The 12676-nt window shown below is 47.0% G+C and overlaps 2 protein-coding genes across 2 annotated transcripts in view; one reads left to right on the top strand and one right to left on the bottom strand.

Annotated features, from left to right (window-relative positions):
- Cnga (Cyclic nucleotide-gated ion channel subunit A) overlaps positions 1–12676 on the top strand; it is a 123771-nt gene that overhangs the window by 13251 nt on the left and 97844 nt on the right. The gene's annotated exons all lie outside the window — the stretch shown is intronic.
- On the bottom strand, positions 369–7044 carry LOC144173241 (uncharacterized). The gene is made up of 3 exons (XM_077701737.1): positions 6753–7044; positions 2888–3149; positions 369–779 (listed from the first exon to the last, which is right to left on the bottom strand). The coding sequence occupies exons 1-3, from the start codon at positions 6814–6816 to the stop codon at positions 455–457; spliced, it is 651 nt and encodes a 216-aa protein (XP_077557863.1). The 5' UTR covers positions 6817–7044; the 3' UTR covers positions 369–454.

Genomic DNA, 12676 nt, shown 5'->3' on the forward strand with positions numbered 1-12676 from the left:
GACGTATACGTATCACGACCCGATGTGACCTGACGGCTGTCCTCCATGGTCGAGTGAATTGGGTTGGCGTGTTGCACAGACAGCATGCCTACAACTTGGGAGAGAAACGGACAGTCCCACGTTTGTCCGCGGGAATAAAGCAGCAGTCTTTCTAAGTTTTATTCGACTAATTAGCTAGGAAGTACGCTCAATCGCAAATTTCAAACAGACGTTTTGTTTCCGCACTCCTCGCGCTGAACCCATCTTCGCTGGTCGTTTTTTCTTCAGAGAGTTGAGGGGCACTTATTTTTAACTGCAATCACTTCGACGCGTCTTCCAGAACAACCACTAGTGCTCAGATAATTTTGTGTTTCGGTTTAATAATGTCCTGTAATTAAACAAAGTATAACGAAGATGCCGAGTCGCCTTGCATTGCACTTCCTCCACGTATTTAACCCGGCCCCGTTGCATTCGTTCAGTCGTTGCTCGGCGTTGATTCGTCGAGGGACGGGGGTGGTCCGCCGGCTGCCTCCCACTGGCGCTGGGATGTGCGAAGTTTCTGCATAACCAGTGAAGGCCTGGGCGCGCCGGGTTCTCTCGGTACGTCCGGTCCCGCCGGCATGGTCAGCCGCTCTATGAAGGAACTGACGAATCCCTTGGGACCCATGGCCTGGTTGGCGAGCGACAGCACTACTCCCGCCGGGCTGTCCGAGCAGTCCGGGTACAGGAGCGAGCAGTCTTCGCTCGACAGGCCTCGGGACCAGGCGGCGAAGTACACGCTTTTGGGATCGGGCCTTTCGCTGTCTCCGCAAGAGCAATGCAAAAGAGAAAAGGTGTAACGCCATAATTGGGGCCAAAAACCATGAGCCATTCCACTTCGTGAAAGTGGATGACAAAGCGAATCTATATAGCACACGACACAAATATTACACTGTATGTATGTGAAAGCGATGAGAAAACTTACTTCAATTGAGCTCTGACGTGGCAATCCCTAAGAAAGACATATAAACAGACGCACGCATATTTCGTTTGACTTTACTCATCTTTAAAATGACGTCTATTGATAACTAATATTCATAAAATTCTTGTCTAAATGATGCGACGAATAAGATTGATGTGTAAGGCATGTTTTGACATATCAGGTAGTGCATATTATTACGTAATCTACACAAAATACATACCAATATGGCGTGACATTATATGCTTGATCTACAATCTAACTTTTGTACGGCGTACCACTTTGGTGGCGGCCGTGTGCTAATAGTGAGCGCACCCGGACGTTTCTTTTTCCCTCACCTCACGTTTCAAAGACAAGTGAAGCCTCGGGATTTTTTCTTCGCGAGAATTAAAAATACACGAAACTCTAGCCATGCAACTTTTGCTTAAAGATATGACGGGCTCTGTGTCAATCTATGTGATTTGGTTGCACAATGCTGGTATTGTCTGTGAGTCTAGTTTTCAACAAATGCGACCATCACAATCGTTTTGATGTAACTCCGTTATTCGACATCCAAATTTTGTTACATCCGAAAGGCGAATAGTGTACCAAGACCCTTCTTTAAGCCTTTTCGGGCATTCGGTAGGGGCTTTTGTTCGTTGAATATTCAAACTGACGTCGTCATCCAGCTCGTCAACCGGTGGCGAGCTGGATATCGGCGTTGTCCTCTACGATTACGATTTCCCGTACTACTCCTAATCCGGCTTACTTTGTCATCTACTTTCTCTCTGCCATTTTATGTGCACACCGGGACTATGACACTGTGCAAAAACCGAATAATGTAATAAGGTTTATCTAGGCCACCGTCGTCGGCGTAAGTCAAATAAAGGTTTAGGGAAATTTCCGCTAGGAAATGGTTTATGATTCGTGAAACATATGCCACCCAGATCAATCACCATAAGACATGCGGCTTAAACTAACCGCGCCTTCCGCGGTGGCTGCTTCTATGATGGAGACGAAAAGCGAAAACGGCCCTGTGTCGATATTTCGGCGCACGTTCAAGATCCCCAGGCGGTCGAAACTGGTCCGGAGCCCTCCACTACGGCCCGCCTCACAGCCCAGGTGTACCTTCGACCCGTTCCACCGTGCAATCAATCAATTAAAAAGACCGCTGAAGTTCCCGGTTGATGCGACCTGCTGATCCCATGTCACTTCCTCATTTTCCTTCCCCACACGTCCACACAGGAGCTATTAGCAGCACCCTTGGTGTCACGGAGGGAGATCTACAGCTTGAGTGGCACAGCGGATAGCCTGCTCTCTTGATAATAAACTCCGTTCCAATTCTGTCTAAACAAATTACGCGCTCATCCCCAGCATGCGCAGTAGCTTAGCAATCACGGTGCCCACAGAAACACGTATACACACTATAGATACTTACAAACGACGGCGCCTACAGCAGCGCAACGCCCATTCATTCGGAGGAATTTCAAATTACGCGCTCATCCCACAGCCTGCAGAGTGCACCCTAGCAACCGCTCCGTGCACAGCAAAGCGCTACACGGAGGCGCCACTTTTAAGTTTAGCAGGGCTGTAGTTTTAGCAACGCTCCATTTGATATCGCAATATCGTTCGTAAAGGCAGCAATGAAACGTTCATTCGTTTTTGTTGATGTTTTTCACTATTCCGTATTTAAATGTTACTCCTTGTAGTTAGTATTCACCCTGGAAGCTAGTTTTAAGTTATCAACGTAATGTAAGCGAAAACAGATTTCGCTTTCCTTTTTAAAAATTGCTCTCGGCCCGAACGTATCCGGCTAGAGCACCGCCATAGCACGTAGGATTAAATAGGCTGATGTTCCCACAATGGAAACGAGAGCATAAAGGTAAAGAGACATGTGGATGTTGATGTAAATTGAACAGCGCGAACAAACGGTACTAAGCTATAGAAAACACGATAAACACAGTTACGCACCTGGCAATGCCATGCCAGAACTTGGAAAAGGGGAACATGTAGGTGACGGTCCTAGCCGCCTCGCAGATAACACGCTTCCGGCAGCCGACGTCCGGCCTCACGATGGTCACAGATGACTTGTGGTGGCTGGTGTGAGATCCAGGCTTGCGGGAAAATGTTTTCAAAGGGTTAACAATGGTAGAAGCTGTCGGGTCGGCGGGAACCTGGAAGGGCTCCGTCACCGTGGTGGAAGTCGTTCTGTAGGCTGCAATTGGGTGCCCGTCTGCGCCAAACAAGTACGAAACCCACAATGACAGAACCATGTTAAGCAGTGGCTGTCGCAAACCGTTAAAGCATTCAGTGTATGCAATCAAAGAGGTATAAGAACACGCGGAATATAGGCACGCTGGAATGTAATGACCTGGCTCCATGGCAGAATTTTGGCCAAATTCCCTTGCATGGTAACCGACAATTACCAGTCTGCTGAATTTTCTGTGGCTGCCAGAACAGAAACGTTTGCTCCGCTAACATATTAAGACATGCGGTCACCATTTTGGGTGAGATGTTACCGTAATGTAAACTGACACTTCCATATTTTGCAGCGAAGCTGTTCGCCTCTAGATTGTCGGAAAATTTCGCGTCGTAAGCAAAAAAAAACCCAGGCAGAACCCAGCTGTTCTTTCCCAGCTCGCCGGGCGCATGCGTCAGGCTAATCAGTCATGCAGCATAGAGCTCACTATTCGTTTAAAGATAAAACTCCAAAACAAGCATCGAACCCCCCCCCCCCCCCCCTTCCCTTCCCTCCACCACCACTACCACCTCGTGTGTGTGGTGAAAATTAGGATTGCAGATTATGTTTGAAGCTAGGCAGGACTGTTGTCACTAAGTAGACCAGTTTTCGTCCAACACCCCCAGCGCATGCATCAGGATAGGCAGGACCCAGCATTTGCCCCCAGGGAAGCCGAGCGCAAGCGACAAACCCGGCGAAACGACGAGCTTCGCTTGACATCCACTTCGCACGGCGGGATGGCGATCATTTTTAAAGCAAGGCACCAACCAACGGTTCTTTCGTGGCGTGCGGTACAACAAACTCCTAAAGAGTCGGAGGCGGCGGCGGGGGGAGGGAGGGGGCCGGAGGCTTTCACTCACGGAGCACACAAGAGATGGTGCCGCGAATTTACCCAGCGTTCCCCGCGCGGGAGTTCCTGTTCGCCGGGGGCGCCATCCGCTGTACGACTTTGTCGTGGTATTCAGCGGCGGTTGTTTTGGCCCTGTTTCGGTGCAGCTTCGCGTCCATTGCGCTGTGCCTCCGCATGGCTTGATTAACTTGTTCGACAGCACACCAGGGTAAACCGGACCTGACGGAATTAAGTGGTCGTACGGCAAACAGCCGTTAAGGATTGGTAGGAAGGGCGAGAAAACAAAATACAAAAACCACATACACACACCTGGCCGCTAAAGAAACGCTACCTTTTGCGCACTGCTTGCAATGAATGAGACTCCCTTTTCTAAATTGGTGATTACCAATTCGGTTGTGTTTTAAGAGGTATTACAAAATGCGAAAGTAGCAACAGGTTCTCGTAAATAGGAATTACAAAAGTTCACTCAGCTTTCTCGCAATTATCAAACTTACTGAGCTAACTAGTTTAAATCGGTATAAATTGGAGTCACTAACCTCACATGCCGCATTGTTTCGGTGTCTGCGCTTGTGTCGCGCGATGGTGTAGCCCCAAGCTAGCACATCAGGATGGCTAGGCTTTGCTGTCTCACCCTTCGAAAGACTCTCCTCTCCGTTTTATTTCTTCCGACTCACGGCCGGGCTACAGCGGCGGCGTCCGCCGCTCGAGCCCGGCCGTGGAAGACGCTGCTGCTGCGTTCGGGACGCCGCCACCGCGAATTCCAGGAAACGGCTGGCAGAATCTCAGGTTTCAGTCTTTGTGGAGCCACGTGTGTGAATTGAAGTGACGTCGCATGGGCAATTGTTGTGGGTGTTGTTTAAATCTTTGCTTTCCAACCATCTCCACAGCCTGGATTGGAGCCAATTTTTAAATGCAGAGCATTTTAGTAACTCACGATGTCACTCGCATTGACGTCCGTAGTCGTAGTCCGCACCCCCCCCCCCCCCCCCCCTACACTATATAAAAAAAAAACTATCCGGCGCCTGGTTTCGATCCCTCGACCCTGCGGGAGGAACGCAGTGTACGTGGTGCTCTACCCACTGCACCAAAAAGCCGACACAGAAAGGGAGGCTGCGAACTCGCCTTATATACTTGACTCATTCAAACTACGTCAAGAAGCTGCTGATACAACGCATTCACTACCACCAACTCCCCAAACACTAAACGTTAACGCAATACACCCACCCCCTATGCGACGCATTTAGTCGAGTCCCCCTCGCGGGGAGATGGGCCCAATTTTTTAATCTACCCTGGTGGTGCTTTTCTTTTCAATTTGTGGCGCTCGTGTTGTTATTATCAACGCTCGCTGTGAGAACCTCCCCTCCCTCGGGAAAGGTGGCTTACCCTTCGCAAAATACATCATTTTAGTTGGATGGTACCTCGTTTTGTTGCTGCCTGTTTGTTCCGGAAGGCAAAAAACCTTTAAAAACAGTACTTATTTTTGACTGCTCAGTGTCTGTGAGCCATTATTTGTTTAATTTCTCGCGTTCTGCTAGCGGGTACAGCGCAGGTGATTGCCGCTGTACTGCGTCGTGGCTACGCGGGGTTGCGTACGTATTCGGCGACATGCATGAACGTACTTAATACGCTGACAGGTGGTCGGAACTGTTTCAGTCAGCGGATCTCGAGAGAACGGGCTCTCTGAAAAATAAAATTGAGACTCGTGGCCTTTTATTGATGCGTTATCCAGTTAAACACTCTCAAGGACGTTCGTAGGACAATTATTTAGGAGAAATATTTTTGCCTATAGTTAACACACGGTCATCTGATTGCAGAGGTCCGCTTCGTGCAAATGTATGGTGCCAAAGCTTGATGTCATCTGGTTGTACACCTTGCAAGTGACCCCTGTTGCTCTGCGGTAGATTGCTACCTCATTAAAACCTCAATGTCGTACTCATTGTCCCATCGTTTTCTGAGATCTGCCAAATTTACAACGCGTGAAAAATGGCAAGAAACAAACCAATAGAGACCAAGAAGTGCAAAGGAAAATCGTGCGTGGGAAAATTCAACGTCCAAGTGGCGAAAATTTTAGCGGTTATCGAAGCAGGGCCTCCATCGCGCGCTAAAGACGGTAGTATTTTTCGGGCCATACAAATGAGAAAATCACGGCGTATCTCCCACTCGGTTCAACTGCCGTGCTAAGAATTGAAAAAATTCTCCTACGAGAAGTATATATAAGCATGGCTGTTTCAAACTACTTAAGCCGACGTACTGGCACGAGACATACATGTTCACTTTAAAGAGCTCCGAAGAAACATCAGGGGCGTTTGTGGCGAAGTGCCATTACAGTTTTTTCTTTGTCATACGTTTCCCTTCTGAACTTACAACCTCCTTGACCTGCCCTCTCACTTCTGCAACGTTTATAAAAATGCACATTTTCTACATTCAAACCGTTCCTCACACTCATGAAAAAGCGCGCAAGTTGGCGTTCGGTTTTAACGCGTTTTTTTTTTCAGTTGGTATAGCAAGAAGCTATCAAATATGTGCTCTTAATAAAAAGAACGTTGCTTCTGCCGGTTGCCGCCTGTCGATGATATTTGTAGCGAAGCAAGCAGGTACAGGTTGATTTCTTTTTCTAAACATGTAGGAACTTCATTTTTAAAAGGTCATCTCAAATTAATTAACGTGATAAACAAGCGTAAATCTATTAAGCGTAGGACAGCGTGAGGACTTCCGACTGAAAAAGAAAAAGCAACCGCTTTACTCACATGATCTGGTAACGGCGGCGAAGTAAAATAACACAATTCCGTTGAACCATGCCGCCAATCTCATCTTGGTGTTGGACGTCTGCTGCGCGAAACGTATTCCACGGCAAGGTGCGTTCTTTGAGCTGCAAAAGTGGGTGCCGTGACCCCCAAGCTAACAAAACCACTTCATGGCGCGCAGGACACCGGCCACTACGTGTCGACCGCGGTCGTATTTCTGCACCCCGAGTAGCAAAAAAGCTCGTCCTCTTTAACTCCTCGATAAGATACAGTTCAGAGTGTGCCCAACCAATGCCAAAGGGGGTGTCGTCTGGTATGACACACCAACATTGCCAGGGGATAGTCACCATCAGTTTTATCGGTATCAGTGCATTTGTCTTCCTATTCACAACCAGAACAACCTTTACAGGGGAGATATTTGGAGAAAGGGGATGACTAAGATGTTATCTACACAGCCTTGGGGAAGACGCAAGCCCTGATAACTCCTGAGCGAAAGAATGCAGTACTAAAGGGAATCTGTGCCCATCAAGCTGCCTTTCACTGGCTTGGGAATGAGAAAAGAAGTAAATCACTCATCCTGGGAGGCTTTGCCTTGTTCGGGGCAGTTACTTTGTGCTTCGCTTTTATCAGTAGTGCTCTGGCATTCGTATAATCTCTTAGATCCGGCTACGATTTCAAAAAAGAAAGAAAACTAAAGAGCAAAGAAGGGGGCAAAAGGGAGAACCGAGCTCGGAGACGACAACAAAAGTCAAGGCTACTGTCCGAGACTACAAAAAGTGGCTGACCAACCAAGAATTCGCAATATGTGTAGTCAGCACCAAAGCCTCTATACTATTTGGTCTTAGCGAGGCTCTCGCATGTCGCCTATCGGGCTCAGCTAAACATTCTTGCTGAGAGGCCAGAAACAAAGGCATTAATTTATTATTCCAGTTGAATACACTCAATGGTTTTACTGATACGAGTGGGATACATTTCATAACGCAAAATGTGGCCGTTTCGGATTAGAGTTACGGGCAATATGGGTGTGAGGATGTTCCAGTCGAAGTTGTATTCACCAAAAAGCAAATTATTGGGTCAGCTGGGTGCTGCGACCTTTATTTCATAATCGGAAATCTTAGTGACAGTTGTTATACAGTGCTGAAGAGTTTATCTAGTATTCTTCCGTGGTCTACCAAAAAACGTACGAACAAGTAAAAACACCCTCACTGAGTCAGGCGCAGTGGTGACTCATTAGCGATGGCTCTGAAGCGACAACGGGTCGCCGTCTGTGGAGTTTGTAGGAGCACATGTTTGCACGTGTTTCGCTGCTGCTGTAAGAGTGACTCATACATGAAAGTGGCCTAGTCATGACCTCGCAGAGCGCGAGGCGCCGCCATTGGCCCCCACAAAATTTCCTTTTCGGCTGGCCTCACCACAATATGCGTAGCCACCATGGAATAGTTAACCGCAGAGTCGTTTTGCACGCTCTTAAGACATGGGTGGCGTGTCAACACCACACACCGCTGCCGATTTCTTTTTTCAACGACTCACTTTCGAAATACAACGCCAGTAGACTGTTTGCTGCAGTTTTCCCAGCATCGTGGAGGTTGAAATTAGACGTCCGTCTCTCTTGTGAGAAAGTCTACCACTTCTGTTCAATATGGTCAGTATTGCAGCGCCCTGTGATGATTAGTATGTCGCTTTCGCACCTTACGCTCGGAAGAATTAAGGCTTTTAACACCGACCTAAAGCTTGACTCAAAGATAAATTAAGGAAGTTCACCATGTCGTTTTTCATCTCTTCTTGAAAACACGTTTCGAACACTAACAAACGACCTCATAAGATTTTCTTTCGTTAGTTCTGCGATATCGCGCGACATGATTAAATAAAAAAAAATGAAGCACAAACGAAGTCGGGCTCAGCCCATATGCCATGATGCTGCAATTGAAAAACGTTGAGGAAGAAGTTGCGCCTTTGCAGCGACCGTGCCTCGAGTGCACCGCCTATAGCGATCTTTTTCCGTCCGTATCCGAGCTGTTGCAGGTCCCCTCGGATGTGTGCGACTGACTCCGAGCTCACCAGAACCATGACGCACGACAAAATACTTGCGCAGTGCGTAACAGTTCGAGGCGAAAAAAAAAGCAGCACGGAGGACGACCGACGCAGAATGGTGCCGCCTATTTCTAAAGAAAGAGTGGCCATGTTGAATGAAGTCAATTTGCATACACAAAAAATCCGTGCTCGAGCAGGTGAAGCCCGAGCGAGCTTTTTTTTAGCACTTGGAAATGTGACTTCGCAAATTGAAGGTGCAGAAAAGAGGCACAGCACCTTTCCACCATCTTCCCGTTTAATGTTTTGCAAGGACGAAGTATACTGTAATTTGCATATCCCGAACCCCTATTTGCATATACTGAGAGTGCCTGCACGGGCGTATTTTAACGAGCACGCCTATCTTGAGGCTCGGTGTAAGGTGCGGACGAGCTCGTCGCTTTGATTTTTTTTCGCCGTCGACGTTTCTATATGCGGCGATAGTATTATTAAAAAAAAGTGTAGTGATCGATGTAGAGTTTCTATTTAAAGAAAACATAGATTTGCTGCGTGTACAAACCTGAGAATGAGAACACAGACAAAAAATCAACACGAATGCAGCAGGCAACCTCTAGGCTCCTTTATGTTGCCATTGGTTTTGCCATGATGCCGTTTCTATACAAGATAAACTTAAGACAGTTCAAATGAGGCTAAAACTTGTGTAGGGACGCAGCGTTTTAAATTAAACGCAGTGGGAAAATTTCTTTGAAGTACTCGCCAAACGTTATTTATCCACGGGTGTCATCGAGCTGGAATGGGTAGAAAGACATGCCTGCGCGCACAAAAATAAAAATAAAAAAAAGAAAAACCTACCACAATTACGATGCTTCCTTACGCAAAATTACAGCCGAGCTGTGTAGGTGTTTTCATTTTTCGAGATATTGAGGGAGGTATTTGAGAGAAACATGTATACATATGTATAGTCAAAGACAACCCTTTGTGTTGCGAAGGTAACGCTGTGAGAAATGTGGCTGGCACAGACAATGCGTTGCACAAAGCATTGCAAATAGAGCAGAGTGAGGGGTGCGTGACTGCTTCACTAATCCAGAGATCGCGAGGCGAGGGAGGGGGGGGGGGGGGGGGGCAGAGGGCGTCACGTTGGCGATGCGTGGGCGATTTTCACAACAGTCGCCGAACAGAAATCTCCCATAAGCAAACTGACGACGGCGCTTTACTTCGTAGATTTTTTTTTTTGCTTCCACAGCCCCCTTCCCCTTCCCAGCTTCCTCAAGCAGCACTGTTCTTTCTCATTCGCTGTTCTCATGTTCCACTTTCCTCTTCATGCTTCTGCTGTGTCTTCCTCCGCTTTCTTCTTCACGCTCTCTTTCCTATCACCGTCATTATTTCTCCGCCGCACTCCGTGTTTGCTTTCTTTCATCCTCCACTCTGCCTCCCGTCGCTGGTTACGATGCCGCTCAACAGCGGAAACGAGCAGCTAGATTCTGAGTTCTAAAGCAAATAAAAATGCCCTCCCCACACCCTGTACTATCCCCTTTCTAAGAACATTGGAAGATTGGTCTGACCAGCCCCGGATTGAGTACCCGAAATCCCTGGTCAATCGGGTTCGAGCTGCAATGGTATCCTACAGCTTTTTAGAATGAAAAGATACCATCCACTTTTCTATTCTTTATTTTTGGCACCAATAAATCTTTTCCCACTGCTCCTTGTCCTCGTCACCAACCATTGCGATACTACCCAAGGAAACATTTTAGTGCAGTAATTTAGCCCGCAGACACAGGCACACACAAGCGCGCGCACACTATTACAAATACTTGAATGTGAACACCTTCAACAGAACTCTTTCTTGTTGGATTAAACTTGAGTAAAAGGCAAATACACCAACCAAGGGCGTTTCTTCAAAGCGGTCCCAACGTTTTGGGGCCTACTCGGCTCCTTCATCGGGGGTGACTGTGTACGACAAGAAGCAGCGGTTATATAAGGTGTCTTCTTTTTACTGGAATCTTGCCCTTACGCGTCGGAGGCCGTGGGCGTAGATGGTTGGAAGGGCTCCGAGTGATCTATTCAGGCCTTGCCGGTTTTCTTGTATGTGCCAGGACTCAAGGAGTATTCTACGAAAAAGCTGACCACAGGATTAACTTTGACGGCACGCAGGTGATTGGCACCGAAACCAATTACTCACAAAGAATACTTCCTGAGTCCTGGCACATACAAAGAAAACGGGAAGGCCTGAATATATCCCTTGGAGCCCTTCGAACCATCCACAGCCACGGCCTTCGACGCGCAAGGGCAAGATTCCAGTAAAAATAAAAAGAAAAAAAAGAAGACCCCTTATATAACCGCTGCTTCTTGTCGTACACAGTCACCCCTGATGAAGGTACCGCGTAGGCTCCGAAACGTTGGGACCGCTTTGAATAAACGCCCTTGGTTGGTGTATTTGCCTATTCCTCCTCACTATTCCAAATAGGATGCAGAAGATCTCCAACGGTAGTGCCCTCGTTGCATGCACGAATCAGTGCAACAGTCTCAAACTTATTCATTAGAGTTTACCAATCTTAACAAGATTTCTTGTTGCTGAAACTGTCCTAACCTCGAAAGCAGAAATTTAAGACTCAGCGCAGTCCGGCCTGTCACACAGAATTGAGCGCAAATATCTTGAAAAGAAGTTTCAAAAGAAGTCGTCTCGATCCATGACACAATGACGAAAAGCTTTCGGAGGGTTGTTCTCGGGAAGCGCTGGCACAAAATGTAAAGCTTTCTGGGTTAAAGTACAAGGAGTTCATCTTTATTGTCCTTTATAAAAAGCTGCCTTCAGGGGGCACTTATGGCTGGGGTATACGGAAAGGCAGAGGGCCGGAGGCAGCGTATACACGCTCATTTCTGACGAACGTTGTGTATACATCCGACAATTACATTGCGATGAGAGCGAAGCTGTTTACTTTGTTGAGGAAATCATTTGTCTTTTCGCTTCAAGTGCCCATCCGGTCTAAGTGCTCTGATTTCTAAAACGTATTAAGGATCCATGGCATGCTCCCTTCAGCAACAGGATCACAATAAGTATAAAAAAGGTTAATATCTGTCACATACTCTACTGCTCTTTATAATGTGCTGTATTTCTTTTTTTATTTGCCATTTTCGTGTCCGGGCGAAAAAAAGCCCGCTTTGAAAAGGGGCTAATCGTTCCTTAGGGAGCAGCGGACAGCTCGACCACGCTCTATTATGTGAACGCCGTTGGCGTTTTCTATAGATAAACTGGTCTTTGAAAACGAGAAAAAAAAAGAATAAAAGTAAACACGCGAGATTAAACAAAACCTTCAATTCTATTGGAATAGGTTTTATGTTGTGTTGGTTCCATATTCTTTCGGGGAAAATTAAAAGAAGCCGTCAGTAGCTTGATTCACTTCTTCGGTCCCCAATGGCGGCTCATACACAAAATATATCCAAGTGGGTTTCCAAGGCAGTTGTGCGCTATATTATTCGATGGGGTACACTAGTCAGGTTTTGGAGCAGAGCAGCACTGGGTGAGGTGAAAATTCGTGTGGAGAACACCGCAATCGAAGATAGGTTAGAGAAGTCAGAGAGAAATAATTCTTGATAATCTGAACGGATGGATTGTCAGCGACAACTGGCGCATACTGAAGGAAAACAACCTACTTATAACTTGACGGGTAAACACGGGTTGCGTGGGTAGGCTTAACACAGTCGGGTCACGCCGGATACTATCCGTTTGCTGGTGTTTCACCGCTACTCACGTGCTAATATAAGGTGAAATCCTTAGACGTCTTATCAAGTTTGAAAACTGACCAGAGTCGTCATCGGTGTGAACACAGGTGGTACCAAAATGGCTGTCTTTGTGAACAACAAATAAATACATAAAAAATCAAAGCCCTTTCTTTAAGAGA

The sequence above is a fragment of the Haemaphysalis longicornis genome, unplaced genomic scaffold (genome assembly GCF_048455015.1).
Source record: "Haemaphysalis longicornis isolate Haplotype H1 unplaced genomic scaffold, Haemaphysalis longicornis Haplotype H1 scaffold_3, whole genome shotgun sequence".
NCBI classification, from domain to species: domain Eukaryota; kingdom Metazoa; phylum Arthropoda; class Arachnida; order Ixodida; family Ixodidae; genus Haemaphysalis; species Haemaphysalis longicornis.